The sequence below is a fragment of the Delphinapterus leucas genome, chromosome 19 (assembly GCF_059928025.1).
Source record: "Delphinapterus leucas isolate spDelLeu-1000000601 "Yukka" chromosome 19, BTC_Dleu_Yukka2, whole genome shotgun sequence".
Classification (NCBI taxonomy): domain Eukaryota; kingdom Metazoa; phylum Chordata; class Mammalia; order Artiodactyla; family Monodontidae; genus Delphinapterus; species Delphinapterus leucas.
This window is the reverse complement of record NC_143147.1, coordinates 28167047-28180983: the sequence shown is the minus strand read 5'-3', so window position 1 is coordinate 28180983 and position 13937 is coordinate 28167047. Positions and strand designations below refer to the sequence as shown.

Here is a 13937-nt window from a genome sequence, read left to right as displayed (position 1 = left end):
ACATTACTGGGCCTATCTAGCAAAGGCTGTATAATATTTAGAAATCCAATTATAAAAACAATTTATTCTCCACCCCAAAGAGAATATCCTTTGCAAAAAAAGAAAATGAAAAAAGGCCCATGTGTGACTTGGGCTACTACAATCTGACAAAGTTCTAATTGTTTTTCTATCTGATGTAAACTTGCCAGAATTCTGACACATGACTGGATTAAGCTGTGTAAAATATAAGGAGAAAACTCACTAGTTTTAAGGGCCAGCAAGAGCTGATACAAAGCCAAATGGAAATAACATGTTTCTTTCCCTTCCATGCTAAAGTGGGTTAAGAAACAAGACGACAGAATCCTGGGCCAGTCAACATCAAAATATAGAGCCTCTTTCTCCCCTCCATCCTTCAAACTTAATTTCTTTGTCTTCTTAGGTTCAGCAAGTCCACTATGTCGTAAACCACTAGGGAAATAAGCAGGGTTGGTAAGGCATAACCGTGGGGAGGATGTAACATTTAACTTGTAGCTCATGTGTCAACAGAATAGGATGAGCTATTTCAGTGTTTATAAGGGATTTCTGAGAGTCTCCATGAATATTTCAATATTCATTTGTCAGTCTCATGAGTCTATTAAGGAGGTTATACAGCAACGCAGGATATCACACGAGGAAGCTATTCAGTCAACTCTATTCATTAGAGATATGAAAATGAAAAGCAAATGCTTTTATTCCCAAGGAAGACAAAAGCAGTGCTCATTTGTGTCACCATTAGCTAGAGTCCAGAGCTTGGTCAGTGTATAGACTCTGGAAGCAGTGACTTCCATTAGTAAAACGCATCACCCACAAAGATATGACGGTAACCCTATCTCCTTAGGCTCTCTGTCAGCCAAAAGTAAATGTACCTGTACCAGCTGGCATAAATCCCAGACATAATACTGCTCGTAAAGTAGAAGAGAAAATGCCAGTGTATGAAGCAGAAAGTAAGGTCGTTTTGTTTATGTAATCTCTGAGAACATATATTTTTGTATCTATGGCATTGCTTTCCAATTTCTGATGCTGGGAAATAAATCAGTTTGTTGGGCATATTTATAGTCATCAGGTTGATGAACAACTTATTTTCAAGTGTTCAGCTAAAAAAGCCCCTCTAATTCCACCACAGTTAAGTATCTAATTTGCAGGGAGCTGTGTGATGAGACCTGCTATTTTTCTGGCCTTCTCTACACAGATGGAAGGTCATCCTTAATATTTCTCATTTACCTTTTACAGCAACAGTAACTAATTGGCTTCCACTGGTGGCACATATTCACAGATACTCTGGACATTGGAGCCTTTTAGTATTAGAATCCTGGAAGCTAATTAAATTGGAAGTATGACAGGGTGGAGTGGTGGGGTGTGGATGGAAAAGGGGAAAAAAGAACCAATCAAGAAGTACTTCTCGGGCTTCCTTGGTGGCGCAGTGGTTGAGAGTCCGCCTGCCGATACAGGGGACACGGGTTCGTGCCCTGGTCTGGGAAGATCCCACATGCCGCGGAGCGGCTGGGCCCGTGAGCCATGGCCACTGAGCCTGCGCGTCCGGAGCCTGTGCTCCGCAATGGGAGAGGCCACAACAGTGAGAGGCCTGCATACTGCAATGAAAAAAAAAGAAGTACTTCTCAACTATAAGTAAGATACATTTAAAAAAAAAAACACAAATGGCTCCAATGAACCTTTTGGAATTAGACAAGGCATAAGCCAACAAAATACAAAAAAGGCAAAAGTCTGAAAGCCTCAAAATAGGATGATCACTATGAGGTCATCTGAATGATGTTCAGGTCAGAAGGGGAATTACAGGGGCTATCCAGAGTTAAGCAGCAGGAGCAACAATAAGCTCTGGAAAGGTGACTAGGTTGGTTAAACATCAAAAGCTCCATTCAGAGGCAGGACAACAAAATAATCATGCACACTTGTAGACATATCCCATACCAATGATGAACAGTATCAATTAAATCTCTAGAAAAAATAATCCTGTCCTTTATCAAAGGACATTGCTCTGCTTATCAAGGAAAGGTCTAGTTCTAAAAAGCGGTATAATTTAAAGTTCTTCAGCATATCAAGAATTAAAAATAACCCCAGAAATTTAAAAATAAAAATAATTTAAATAACCAAAAGAAAGAAGAAAGATGCTTACCAGACTATCTAGTCCTCCTCCCGAGAGATCCACTGCTCCCATCTGCATGGAGGATACCTGTGGCACATTGACTGGGGGACCAAGGTCAAGGTTTAAAAGATCCCCCAGAAGGTCACCTTGAGAGGGGATAACCTGAGGCTGTTCCAGATTGGTGGCAGTGGTGGTGCCAACAGGGCTGTCACCCGCATCAGTGCTGCAAGTGTCACACAGAAAGAGGGGAAAAGAGAAAAGTCAGTTTCACCTGGGACATAGTAACAAGGCAATGGGTGAAGGTCAGATATACAAAAACGGGAGGGGGAAAAAAACTCTTATACTATATAACTTCATCAGTCAATCAATTTTAACTGAGCACCTACTCTATAAGGGAGCACTGTAATGAGAACTCTGGGGAAATACATCTTTTTTTTAAAAAAAAAAAAAAGGAAATATATTTCCTGTCCTCAAATAACTTATATTCAAACAAACAAAAAACCAGCATTCACAGAACAAGTGAAAAGCACACTCACTGTGTAAAAGCAGAAATGAGTATTGTGTGTCTGCACACTGACAGGATATAGATGAGAAGCAAAAGAGAACCAGGTGGGGCTGATCCCAAAAGATTGTGAGAATGGTTTTATGGCTAGATTTTCAAAAACAGCATAGTTATGAGGAACTACCAGGGAGAGACCTTCAGAAAAAGAAAGGATAGCTTGTGCAAAGGCACAGAAATGAACAATTTGACTTGAGGGGTGGTGAAAAAATTATACTGGCAGGAGCAGACACTATAATTGGTAAGATTTGGGGGAAGTGAAGATGAGGGAAATACAATTCTGAAAAAAGGTCTGGAGAGTTAATTTTTATATGATAGGCAATGCACAATCACTTTTATTTGTTTAACAAAGAACTAAAATTAACAGTTAGAGGAACATTACCCAAGCAGCTGTGTGTATAATGGACTGAAGTTGGGAGAATGGACATGGAGATGAGCTAAGAGTGACCTAAACCGTTACTGCCACAACACTGTAAAAATAAAAACGAAGTGGTGAGTTCCAAGAGATGTTAAATGGGCTAGGCAGGGGGAAATGATCTTAATAGATGGTGCGTGAGACAAAAATGAGCCTTGACTCCTACACCTCACAACATAAACAAAAATTAGAGATAAATCAGACATAAATGTGAAGGGGAAAACCAAGGGGATTTCTATGACCTTGGAGAAGACAAAAGTTTCTACAAAAAGCTCTAACCAGGGCTTCCCTGGTGGCGCAGTGGTTGAGAGTCTGCCTGCCGATGCAGCGGACACGGGTTCGTGTCCCGGTCTGGGAGGATCCCACATGCCACGGAGCTGCTGGGCCCGTGAGCCATGGCCGCTGAGCCTGCGTGTCCGGAGTCTGTGCTCCGCAACGGGAGAGGCCACAACAGTGAGAGGCCCGCGTACCGCAAAAAAAAAAAAAAAAAAAAGCTCTAACCATAAAAGAAAAAAGTGATGAGCTGGACTTCATTAAAATTAAGAACATTTCTTCTTCAAATGACACCATTAATTGAGAGTGAGAAAAGGTATTCTCCACAGACTGGGAGAAGTTTGCAAAGTATCCATCTGACAAAAGACCTGTATCCAAATTATATATAATTCCTACAGATCATTCGATCATTACATAAAGAATTCCTACAAAGATGATAACTCATTAAAAAATAACAAAAAGATCAGGCATGACACAAAAGAGGATATACTAGCCGTCTATAAACATGAAAAGGTACTTGCATCTTTACTCATCAGGAAAATGCAAATTAAAACTATAAGACACCACTACAAATCAACCAGAATGGCTAAAATTAAAATGATTGACAATACCAAGTGCTGCTAAGGATGTGGATCACCTAGAACTCTTATACATTTCTGGAAGGAGTGTGCACTGGTACAATCACTTGGGAAAACTGGCAGTATCTCCTATAGCTAAATATATATCTATTCTATAATCCAGCAATTCCACGAAGTGTATACACAAGAGAAATGAGTATATAGGTCTACCAACAGAAATATATACGAATATTCGCAGCAGCTTTCTCCATAAGAGCCCCAAATTGGAAACAACCCAAAGATACATCAACAGCAGATATAAATAAATTGTGGCATATGCAGGCACCGGGATACTATGCACTAATAAATAGGAACACACAACTGATAACACGGCATTAGAGTAGTCTCAGATATTATACTGTGCAAAAAAGCTAGAAACAGAAGAGCAAATGCTGTATGGTTCCATTTACATGATGTTCAAGAAGAGGCAAAACTAAATCTACAGTGATAGAAATCAAAACAGTGGTTATCTCTGGAGGGTGGATATAACAGCAAAATGGCATGAGGAGTCTTCTGGGGTGCTGGAAATATCCTATATCTGATCAGAGTGGCGGTTATATGAGTATATGCACACGTAAAAATCTATTGAGCTATACACTAAAGATTAGTGCGCTAATACTAAGATTATTATAAATGACATATTAATTTAAAAAGTGAAAAAAAACAATGAAAATTTCAGGCTCAGACGGCTTCACTGTGAATTATTCCAAACATTTAAGCAAAAAGTAAAACCAGGGCTTCCCTGGTGGCGCAGTGGTTGAGAGTCCGCCTGCCGATGCAGGGGACACGGGTTCGTGCCCCAGTCCGGGAAGATCCCACATGCCGTGGACAGGCTGGGCCCGTGAGCCATGGCCGCTGAGCCTGCGCGTCCGGAGCCTGTGCTCCGCCAACGGGAGAGGCTACAACAGTGAGAGGCCCACGTACCGCCAAAAAAAAAGTAAAACCAATCTTAGATAAACTTTAAAGTAGAACAGAGAATGACAACTGAAAAAATCTGAAAGTATTTCAGTTTTATTGAATGTTAAGGAATTACCCCTAATTTTGGCTTGATAATATATTGTGATTTTTTTTAAAGTCCTTATCTTTGAGAGATACCAAGTAAAGTACTCATTGGTGAAGTGATATGAGGTCTGGAATTTAATTTAAAATACTCCAGCTCCCTCAAAAAAAAATTGGTGGGGGTGATGAATGAAACAATATTGGCAAAATATTGATGACTGTTGAAACTGAGTGATGAGTAAACGTGTTTGTTATACCATTCTATCTTGTATGCTTCCTAAGATTTATATAATTTTTAAAAACTAAAAAACCACTAAAAAAATTCCATTAATAAACAAATGCTTTCTTAAAAATCGAAAACCCTAGGTAGGTTCTGACAACACTTGAACAAAGAAGAATGAAGAATCAAACTCAGAAAAAACAAAAACGAAGAAGCGAAAGACTAGTGTTGCTCCTTATAAGAGGAATCTGGAGGGATGATGGGGAAAATAATATGCTGCTTTCAATTCTGTTAAGTTTCAAGTGAGAAAAACAAGTAGGGAAGTCCAACAGACAGCTAAGGAAAAGGGACTGGCAGTCAGAGTTACAGAAGTAAACTTGGGAAGAAATTCACATACACGCCTCAGGTGAAATGAGCAGAGTAATGCGGGGGTGCTGTGCTAAGAGCAGGGCGTCTTTAACAGAATATATCAGTGGTAACTGTGCTTAGAAGATAAACCGCCTAAGGGAATACATAGAGAAGGTTCAGAATGAGCCCTGTGATACAACCAGAGAAGAGAAGGAACACAAAATTGCAACGATTAAAGAGAGAAAAACAATCTAAAAAAAAAGAGGGCTTAGGAGGAAAAAGTGTCAAGGAAGCCAAAAGGAGACCTATCTAGATTGGGGAAAGGGTGGGTACAAATAAAGCCAAAAATTAATAAGGAAGTCAAAAGGGGAAACAATTTCATATACACCTAGCAAGAAATATATGAAATCTCCATAAAGGGTATCCTCTGCCCATGAAATTCTATCATCTCTCAACATGTACCGTTTGGGAAATGTGACAAAACACATGGATTTATCAGCACCTTTAAATAGAAGGCAGAATAGGCACATATTTTCCTCCACTCTAATAGACAGGTAAGAGTATTATGAGAAGACAAAAGTGAGTTAGATGAAAAGAAATAAATGATCTTATAGTTTCTACAAATTAAGAACATGATAAATCATCATTATGTATTTTTTCTAAACGGAAGACACAAGAAAAATAACATGAAAATCTTTCCCCATTGTGAAGGCATGGGAAATAACTGCATAAAACTGTCATCAAAGCAGTATTTTTAATTAATTTATTTATTTTTTTTGTGGTACGCGGGCCTCTCACTGTTGTGGCCTCTCCCATTGCGGAGCACAGGCTCCGGACGCACAGGCTCAGCGGCCATGGCTCACGGGCCTAGCTGCTCCGCGGCATGTGGGATCCTCCCGGACCGGGGCACGAACCCGTGTCCCCTGCATTGGCAGTATGTTTAAAAGGTGAGATATTTCCAAGTTAGACAACTATTTACCATCTCATGCCCACAGAGCAGCTGACAAGTATAGTAAGCAATACTCAACTAAAAAGCACTTTTCCCTTTCCCAAGTGATTTTAAAAGACCTCATGAAGTAAGCATTTTTAGGCCTCTAAGGTTTTATGGTGCAAATGTATTTCACGTCAGAGGCATATCACTTATTACCCTTAGGACGCAGAAGAAAGCTAGGTGATGTCAGTACTCCTACAGACATGCCATTCGCAGCAACATACCAATATTTATTTCAAAGGGGATTTTTCTGCACTTGTGTTTCTCTTTTAAAAACACAAAACAGGGCTTCCCTGGTGGCGCAGTGGTTGAGAGTCCGCCTGCCGATGCAGGGGACACGGGTTCGTGCCCTGGTCCGGGAAGATCCCACGTGCCACGGAGCTGCTGGACCCGTGAGCCATGGCCGCTGAGCCTGCGCGTCCGGAGCCTGTGCCCTGCAACAGGAGAGGCCACAGCAGTGAGAGGCCCACATACCGCAAAAAAAAAAGAAACAAACTCAAGGCCTGTATCTGATTCTAGTGTCTGAGTACTAATCAGTCTGCTGCCTGCATTTACAGAAGTTCCAAGAGCTGTGCACATCAAATGGAGGAAAGGGAAAGAAAAATCGGAGCTGGGGAGAATAATATAATCAAAACATTATTTCCAGGCAGATTTATACAAGGAGAAAAATGTATTCTCCTACTTTATCTACTTCAGAGATAATCACATCCTAGCAGCACTTCAAAGAGGCAAGATTTACTATCCAGCTACAAAATCTGATTTATAAGCTACCCCTGTCTCATATGCAGCAATTCTGAAGACATAAATTTGACACTTTTTATTTTTATTTTTTGGCTGCGCCCCGCGGCTTGCAGGATCTTCTTCCCTGCAAGTGGAGTCTTAACCACTGGACCACCAGGGAAGTCCCAGACCTCATTTTTTTTTTTTTTTTTTAAGGAGCAAGCTGGAGTGGTGGGTATGATTAAAATAAAAATGATCCTGTAAAAAAAGAACTCTAGAAGGAAATCTAGATATACATTGGGAGTGGAGTATCACAGACAGAAGCTCCTTTAGGAGAAATCTCTCACACATTTCCCTGTCCCTTTGAATGATCTCTCTAATTTCACTCATTTTCATAGCCTCAGAACCCAAGAAAGATAGCACTTCCCAATATAGTGACTTCCTCCTATTAACTATATTTAGAAGACTTTCATTTCTAGCAATGACCTTCAAGGTCAAACACTCTGAACAAACACTTCAATTTTCCCGCTCAATTTACAATCTTTTTGGCTGCTGCCCCTGAAGACTTGAATAAATTGAATGCAGCAGAATAACTGACCAAAACTATTATAATGGAAAATAAAGGTGATTTGTATACTTTTATCCTCTTGAAAATCAGCAACAGTTCAGAATCTCACTTTCTTCTTTATGGAGTTGCCTCAAATAACACGTTAAAGCACAGGGCATTTATTCTAAGCATGTTTCAGTCATTATCATCTCCTTAAGAACAAAATGACTGGACTTCCCTGCTGGCGCAGTGGTTAAGAATCCGCCTGCCAATGCAGGGGACACGGGTTCGATCCCTGGTCCGGTTAGACCCCACATGCTGCGGAGCAACTAAGCCCATGCACCACAACTACTGAGCCTGTGCTCTCGAGCCACAACTATTGAGCCCGTGTGCTGCAACTACTGAAGCCCACGCACTGCAACTACTGAGCCCACATGCCACAACTGGCTTCCCTGGTGGCGCAGTGGTTGGGAGTCTGCCTGCTAATGCAGGGGACACGGGTTCGAGCCCTGGTCTGGGAGGATCCCACATACCGCAGTGCAACTGGGCCCGTGAACCACAACTACTGAGCCTGCGCGTCTGGAGCCTGTGCTCTGCAAAAGGAGAGGCCGCGATGGTAAGAGGCCCGCGCACTGCGATGAAGAGTGGCCCCCACTTGCCACAACTAGAGAAAGCCCTTGCACAGAAACAAAGACCCAACACAGCAAAATTAAATTAATAAAAATAAAAAAAAAAAGAGAAGCCACCGCAATGAGAAGCCCACGCACGCAACAAAGAGTAGCCCCCGCTCGCCACAACTAGAGAAAGCCTGCGTGCAGCAACAAAGACCTAACGCAACCAATATAAATAAAAATTTTAAAATACATTATTTAAAAAAAAAAATACAATGACTATACGGTACCAGTTAATTTTACAGTCATGCTTTAATCCAAGACACTGTCCAGACTGCCAACTAATAATAGCTGACTACATATGACATTCTGTAATGTTCCGTTTTTTTCCCCATCTTCTTTCCCAGAATGAGGAAGCTAAGTGAACACATCTACCTAGTGGAGTCAACACATCCCATTACAGCAAGGAAGTCTGAATATCTGGTAATAAGTAAGATTTAAAAATTAGACTCAATTACTTAGTTAAGGGGCTTACATAAGTAGCTTAAGATGTGTTTTGATGAAATGCGAATATTCACAAAGCTAAAACACTACAAATAAATATCTACAAATGGACAAAAGGCACTCCTAAGAAGCCAAGAGTTACTTGGCCCACCAGCCCTAAAATCACACAAAAGCATGCTGCAAAATGAACAAAACAAAAAATTTATTATTACACCATTATCTCCCTTTTGAGAGTAAGTAATCCCCTGCCAAATTAGAGCCTTGAGATCATTTTAAAAGGGACACTAAGAAATGAATAAGCCGTGATCTTTCGGTACACTACTGAATTACTATGTACAACAGATCCAGTTTTCAGGAAGTTCCTACGAAAACCGCTTTAGGCATATCCTTGAACAATTATCTTTTAAAAGTAATCCTGCAATGATGTGTTAAGTAATATTGTAAATAGATTTACTTCATTTGTAGATAAGCTGCCCTCAGAATCACCCTAAAAAATAATGTCTGGCTTTAAATAATGTATACAAAAGAATTAAATATCTCTGGGACTTCCCTGGTGACACAGTGGTTAAGAATCCGCCTGCCAATGCAGGGGACACGGGTTTGACCCCTGGTCCGGGAAAGTCCCACATGCCGCGGAGCAACTAAGCCCGTGTGACACAACTACTGAGCCTACGCTCTAGAGCCTGCGTGCCATAACTACTGAAACGCGTGAGACAAGAGCCCGTGCTCTGCAACAAGAGAAGCCAATGCAATGAGAAACCCGCACACCACAAAGAAGAGTAGCCCCTGCTCACCGCAACTAGAGAAAGCCCGCACACAGCAACGAAGACACAACACAGTGAAAAATAAATAAAATAAAATTATAAAAAATAATAAAAACAGCTTTAGTTAAAAAAAGAATTAAATACCTTTAAAAAATAAATTTGCCATTGAAATATTAACCCTTCTAAAATCATTAATAACCAGCATCACGATCAGTATACAATAAAGAAACGTTTGTTATTATTACGGGCTTACTCTATACCAGGTTCACTATTAAGTGCTTTGCAAGCCCTCTTTTATTTTTCACAACGATCCAATGATAGAGGCACTGTTTATAATCTCCATTTTGTAGACGAGGATACTGAGACGTTTAGGGAGACCACCAAGCTAAGAATGGCAGACCAGGATACAAATCCAAGTCTGGTTGGTTTCAGAGCCTGAGTTTTAACCCTCATGTGTTAGTGCTGGAGCGAAGAAAAAAAAAAAAAGGTCACAGTTACAAAGCACTTTTCTGTTTTTGAGATACATAAAGAGTGAGTCAACTCTTTATAAAAGGAAGTGATTAAATGCAATTTGGTATGCTGGATTGAATCCTGGAATAGCAAAAGGATATTTGTGTTGAAACAGGTGAAATAAAGTCTGTACTTCAGTTTATAGTGATGTACCAACGCCAATTTCTTAGTTTTGACAAAGGTACCATGGTTATGTAAGATGTTAACATTAAGTAAAACTGTGTGAAGATAGGTATATGAGAACTTTCTGTACGGTCTTTGCAACTTTTCTCTAAATCTAAAAACCCGCCCCCAAAATGAGATTAAAAAAAAAACACCTAAGTTAGTAATAACTGATAAAATGAAAACTGATGATTAAAATTCCTAAGGTGAGAATACACATAAAAAGATCTCCACAAAGTCTATCATAAAGGAAAACAAAAATTGTTTCCTTCCTCTGCAAGAATTTAAAAACTGAAAAGCACTGAGATGGGCACTTGCCCTTGTAACAGAGCAGCCTCCAATGATTCCACTTACTCAACACTCTGATCCTGCAGAAATTACCAGCAACTCATCTTTTAGTACCAAATACAACATTACTTACTTGGGGCATCCAGACACAGACTGAGTGAACATGTTACCTCCTACATCATTCTTACCCAGTGCCTACCACATACTGACACTCTCACACATGCCTAAAATTCCACCAGCTCTGGTACTCCTTTATGGACGCTGGGCATGAAGAGCATCACGCATTTCTAATTTCGCTTCTGTATAATATTTTAATTTTATAACTCTTCTTCTATTTACTGATATATATTTAGGGATAACAGAATTCATATAATTAAAGTACTAAATTAAATGAGGTCATTAAGAGATGATTTAACGTTGCCCACGAAGACAACAAACATATTCTGACAAAAATCCTTCTCAAATTTACAAAGTGATCTAGAGAGACTTCAGTTTTCCAGCATTTATCATCTCAGACTGACAGCAAACCACCACAAACCTTCTAAAGCCTAAATAGAAATTACAATAATCAGAAAGTACATCACTTTAGATTTGTTTCTCAAGAACAGCTGTCATTTATTAAGCATTTACTATATGTCAGGCATTATTTAAGTTTTTAAAACAAATTAGTCCTTCATGTTGTTGTAGGGGGCTCCCTGTGCACTGCAGGATGTTTAAAGCATCCTTGAACTCTACCTACTAGATGCCAGTAGCAACCTTCCCATCAGTTGTGACAACCAAAAGTGTTTCCTGACAATGCCAACTGTCTCCCAGGAAGCAAAATCGCCCCCAGTTGAGAACCACTGTGGCTTCTACATGCTGGCTAGCACATGGATAAAATACATACTTTTTCTGAGAAAAAAAATGTTACTTTTCATAAAACAGCTTTCCAAAATAAGTTCATATTAAAAGAAGCTGGCAGTTTAACTAGAACCGTTGCTAAAGGCCATACCGGGCCAAGTTCTGAGAGCATGCTGCTTGTGCAGAATAACCCTCAACAAACAAAAATATGTTTCTGGGTTTTTTTTGTTTTTTTTTTTTTAACTAATTCAGTAGTCTGTGCTTTGGCAGACAGGACAGAGCAATGGAAGAAGGGCATTCCCAGGGGCAGTTCTCAGAGAGATGGTAGAACTCAGAAGGCTTAGAAGACAAGATCAAAGGGGCTAAGGCGCTGAGCCAAAGGATTTAGGAGACCTGAGCTCACAAACAAAAAGCAAAGTACATGTGGTGGGGCTGTCAAGAGAGTCTCTGGAGTGGCAGATTCTGGTGTAAACATTAACTGAAGTTGGAATACCTCAAAATGCCTCTAAGAGAGAAAAGGAAAACTGCAGTAAGGAGGGAAAATCCTAATGCATGGGCAAAAGCTAGAGAATTATCACTATCACCCAAAAGTGTATCTTTCTTGCAAATATCAATTTAGTGAGACAGAATTTTCAAAACTCTGATTATTTGTGAAGAAATCATAGCTATTTTCCTCTCGTGCCAAAGTGCTTCCTCATTCTGAATACATTTACTTTCAAAATAATGGACTAATAAATCTGTGTCTGGAAATAAGTTTAGCTTTCATTCCCTCAGAAAGATTTTACCATATGAACCTGTATAGCTATCAAAGGGGTCAGAACCCTTTAAATTAATATTGTAGCAATACTGTTAACCTTTGCCTAATGTCTACTTCATAATCACGGCAGCAGCAGCCATCATTTCATGAACTCTCATAAGCCAGGCACTTTCACAGATGCTTTTTATGCAAGAGCTCAATTAATACTCCTAATGACTCTCTAAGTTGGTACCTCTCACTCTACAGAAGAGGAAACAGACTCAGGGAGGTTAACCTAGGACTTAACAGTGAGAATTTTTTTACTTCAAACTATCTTTTCTCTTTCAAATAGTATTTCACGGAAAGTCAGTTTTAACTAAAGTTAACATATACACACTACTATATATAAGAGAGATAACCAACAAGGACCTACTGTATAGCACAGAGAACTATACTCAATATTTTATAATAGCCTATAAGGAAAAAGACTTTAAAAAAATTTTTAATAAAAAATAAAAATATTGGGCTTCCCTGGTGGCACAGTGGTTGACAGTCCGCCTGCCGATGCAGGGGACACGGGTTCGTGCCCCGGTCCGGGAAGATCCCACATGCCGCGGAGCGGCTGGGACCGTGAGCCATGGCCGCTGAGCCTGCGCGTCTGGAGCCTGTGCTCCGCAACAGGAGAGGCCACAACAGTGAGAGGCCCGCGTACCGCACCAAAAAAAAAAAAAAATTAACCTAGAAAAATTAAAAAATAAAACAGAAAAGCAACAGGATTTACTGTATAACACGGGGACAATATTCAATATCTTGTAATAATCTATAATGGAAAATAGTCTGAAAATACATATATATAAAAAACAGAATCACTTTGCTATACGTGTGAAACTAACACAATATTGTAAATCAACTATACTTCAATTAAAAAAAAAAACCACCCTTGTATTTTAGTACTTGGTTTTCAGCTCAGAAACACATAGGGTGTGAGACAGACAATCTGTGGGACACACAGAAGTCATGCTTCACATAGCTAACCTATGGCTCAATGTCCCAAAGATAAAATTTATTTTAAACATGCTTTTTAAAGGGACCCATTTTAAGTACTGCTCTCTTATAAACGCAAAAACATATTATTACCATTGGATTTGAATCTGCTATGAGATCCCGCAGAGAGTCCAGAAATCCCTGATCTTCCACCATTTGGGCATTGATGTCATGGAGTTTTGCCACACAGACTGCTGTTCTCTTCCGAACATAGGGATCTTCATCCTTTAAGCACTTGCGGAGGGGCTCACAGAGATATTCTGTAATCTTGTCCACCTGGATGGACCCCATGGTTCTGACTGCCAAGGCCCGAATCAGAGGATTGGGATCTTCACAGTCCTAGAAAAAACAATCATTGACACCTACAGGTGTACATAAACCAGAAAACTAAACAGTCTGGTTTATATAAGCAACAAAAGAATATTTAATTAATGTAGGCTTCCAGTTTCATTCCACATCAGAACCCACATCTCCCATACGATTCCTTTCCTAAGTACAACAGTTGCCTATTTAAGAGTTTAGGCTAGGAATTCATTTAACTGCTTTACATACACAATGAAGAAATGCCCTATAGGATTCATTCCAGAGCTGGGCAGAAGCTTAGACAGCTGGTGTTACCATCCCCATGGCCATTGTTGGACCTGCATTAAAAGCAGAAAAGGGCTTTGGG

The 13937-nt window shown here is 39.9% G+C and overlaps 1 protein-coding gene across 12 annotated transcripts in view; it reads right to left on the bottom strand.

The window, feature by feature from the left end:
- Positions 1 to 13937, bottom strand: part of LOC149744915 (AP-2 complex subunit beta-like) — a 55093-nt gene that overhangs the window by 20875 nt on the left and 20281 nt on the right. For 7 of the 12 annotated variants that reach the window (XR_016388946.1, XM_089900837.1, XM_089900833.1 and 4 more), the window contains 2 exons: positions 13361 to 13606; positions 2150 to 2342 (listed from right to left, as the gene is read on the bottom strand). Coding sequence is in view for 8 of the 12 variants with exons in the window: in XM_089900837.1 (XP_089756963.1) it covers positions 2150 to 2197 (48 nt within the window). In the remaining 4 variants the exon portion in view is untranslated. The other 5 variants (XR_016388944.1, XR_016388945.1, XM_089900835.1 and 2 more) reach the window with 3 other exon arrangements.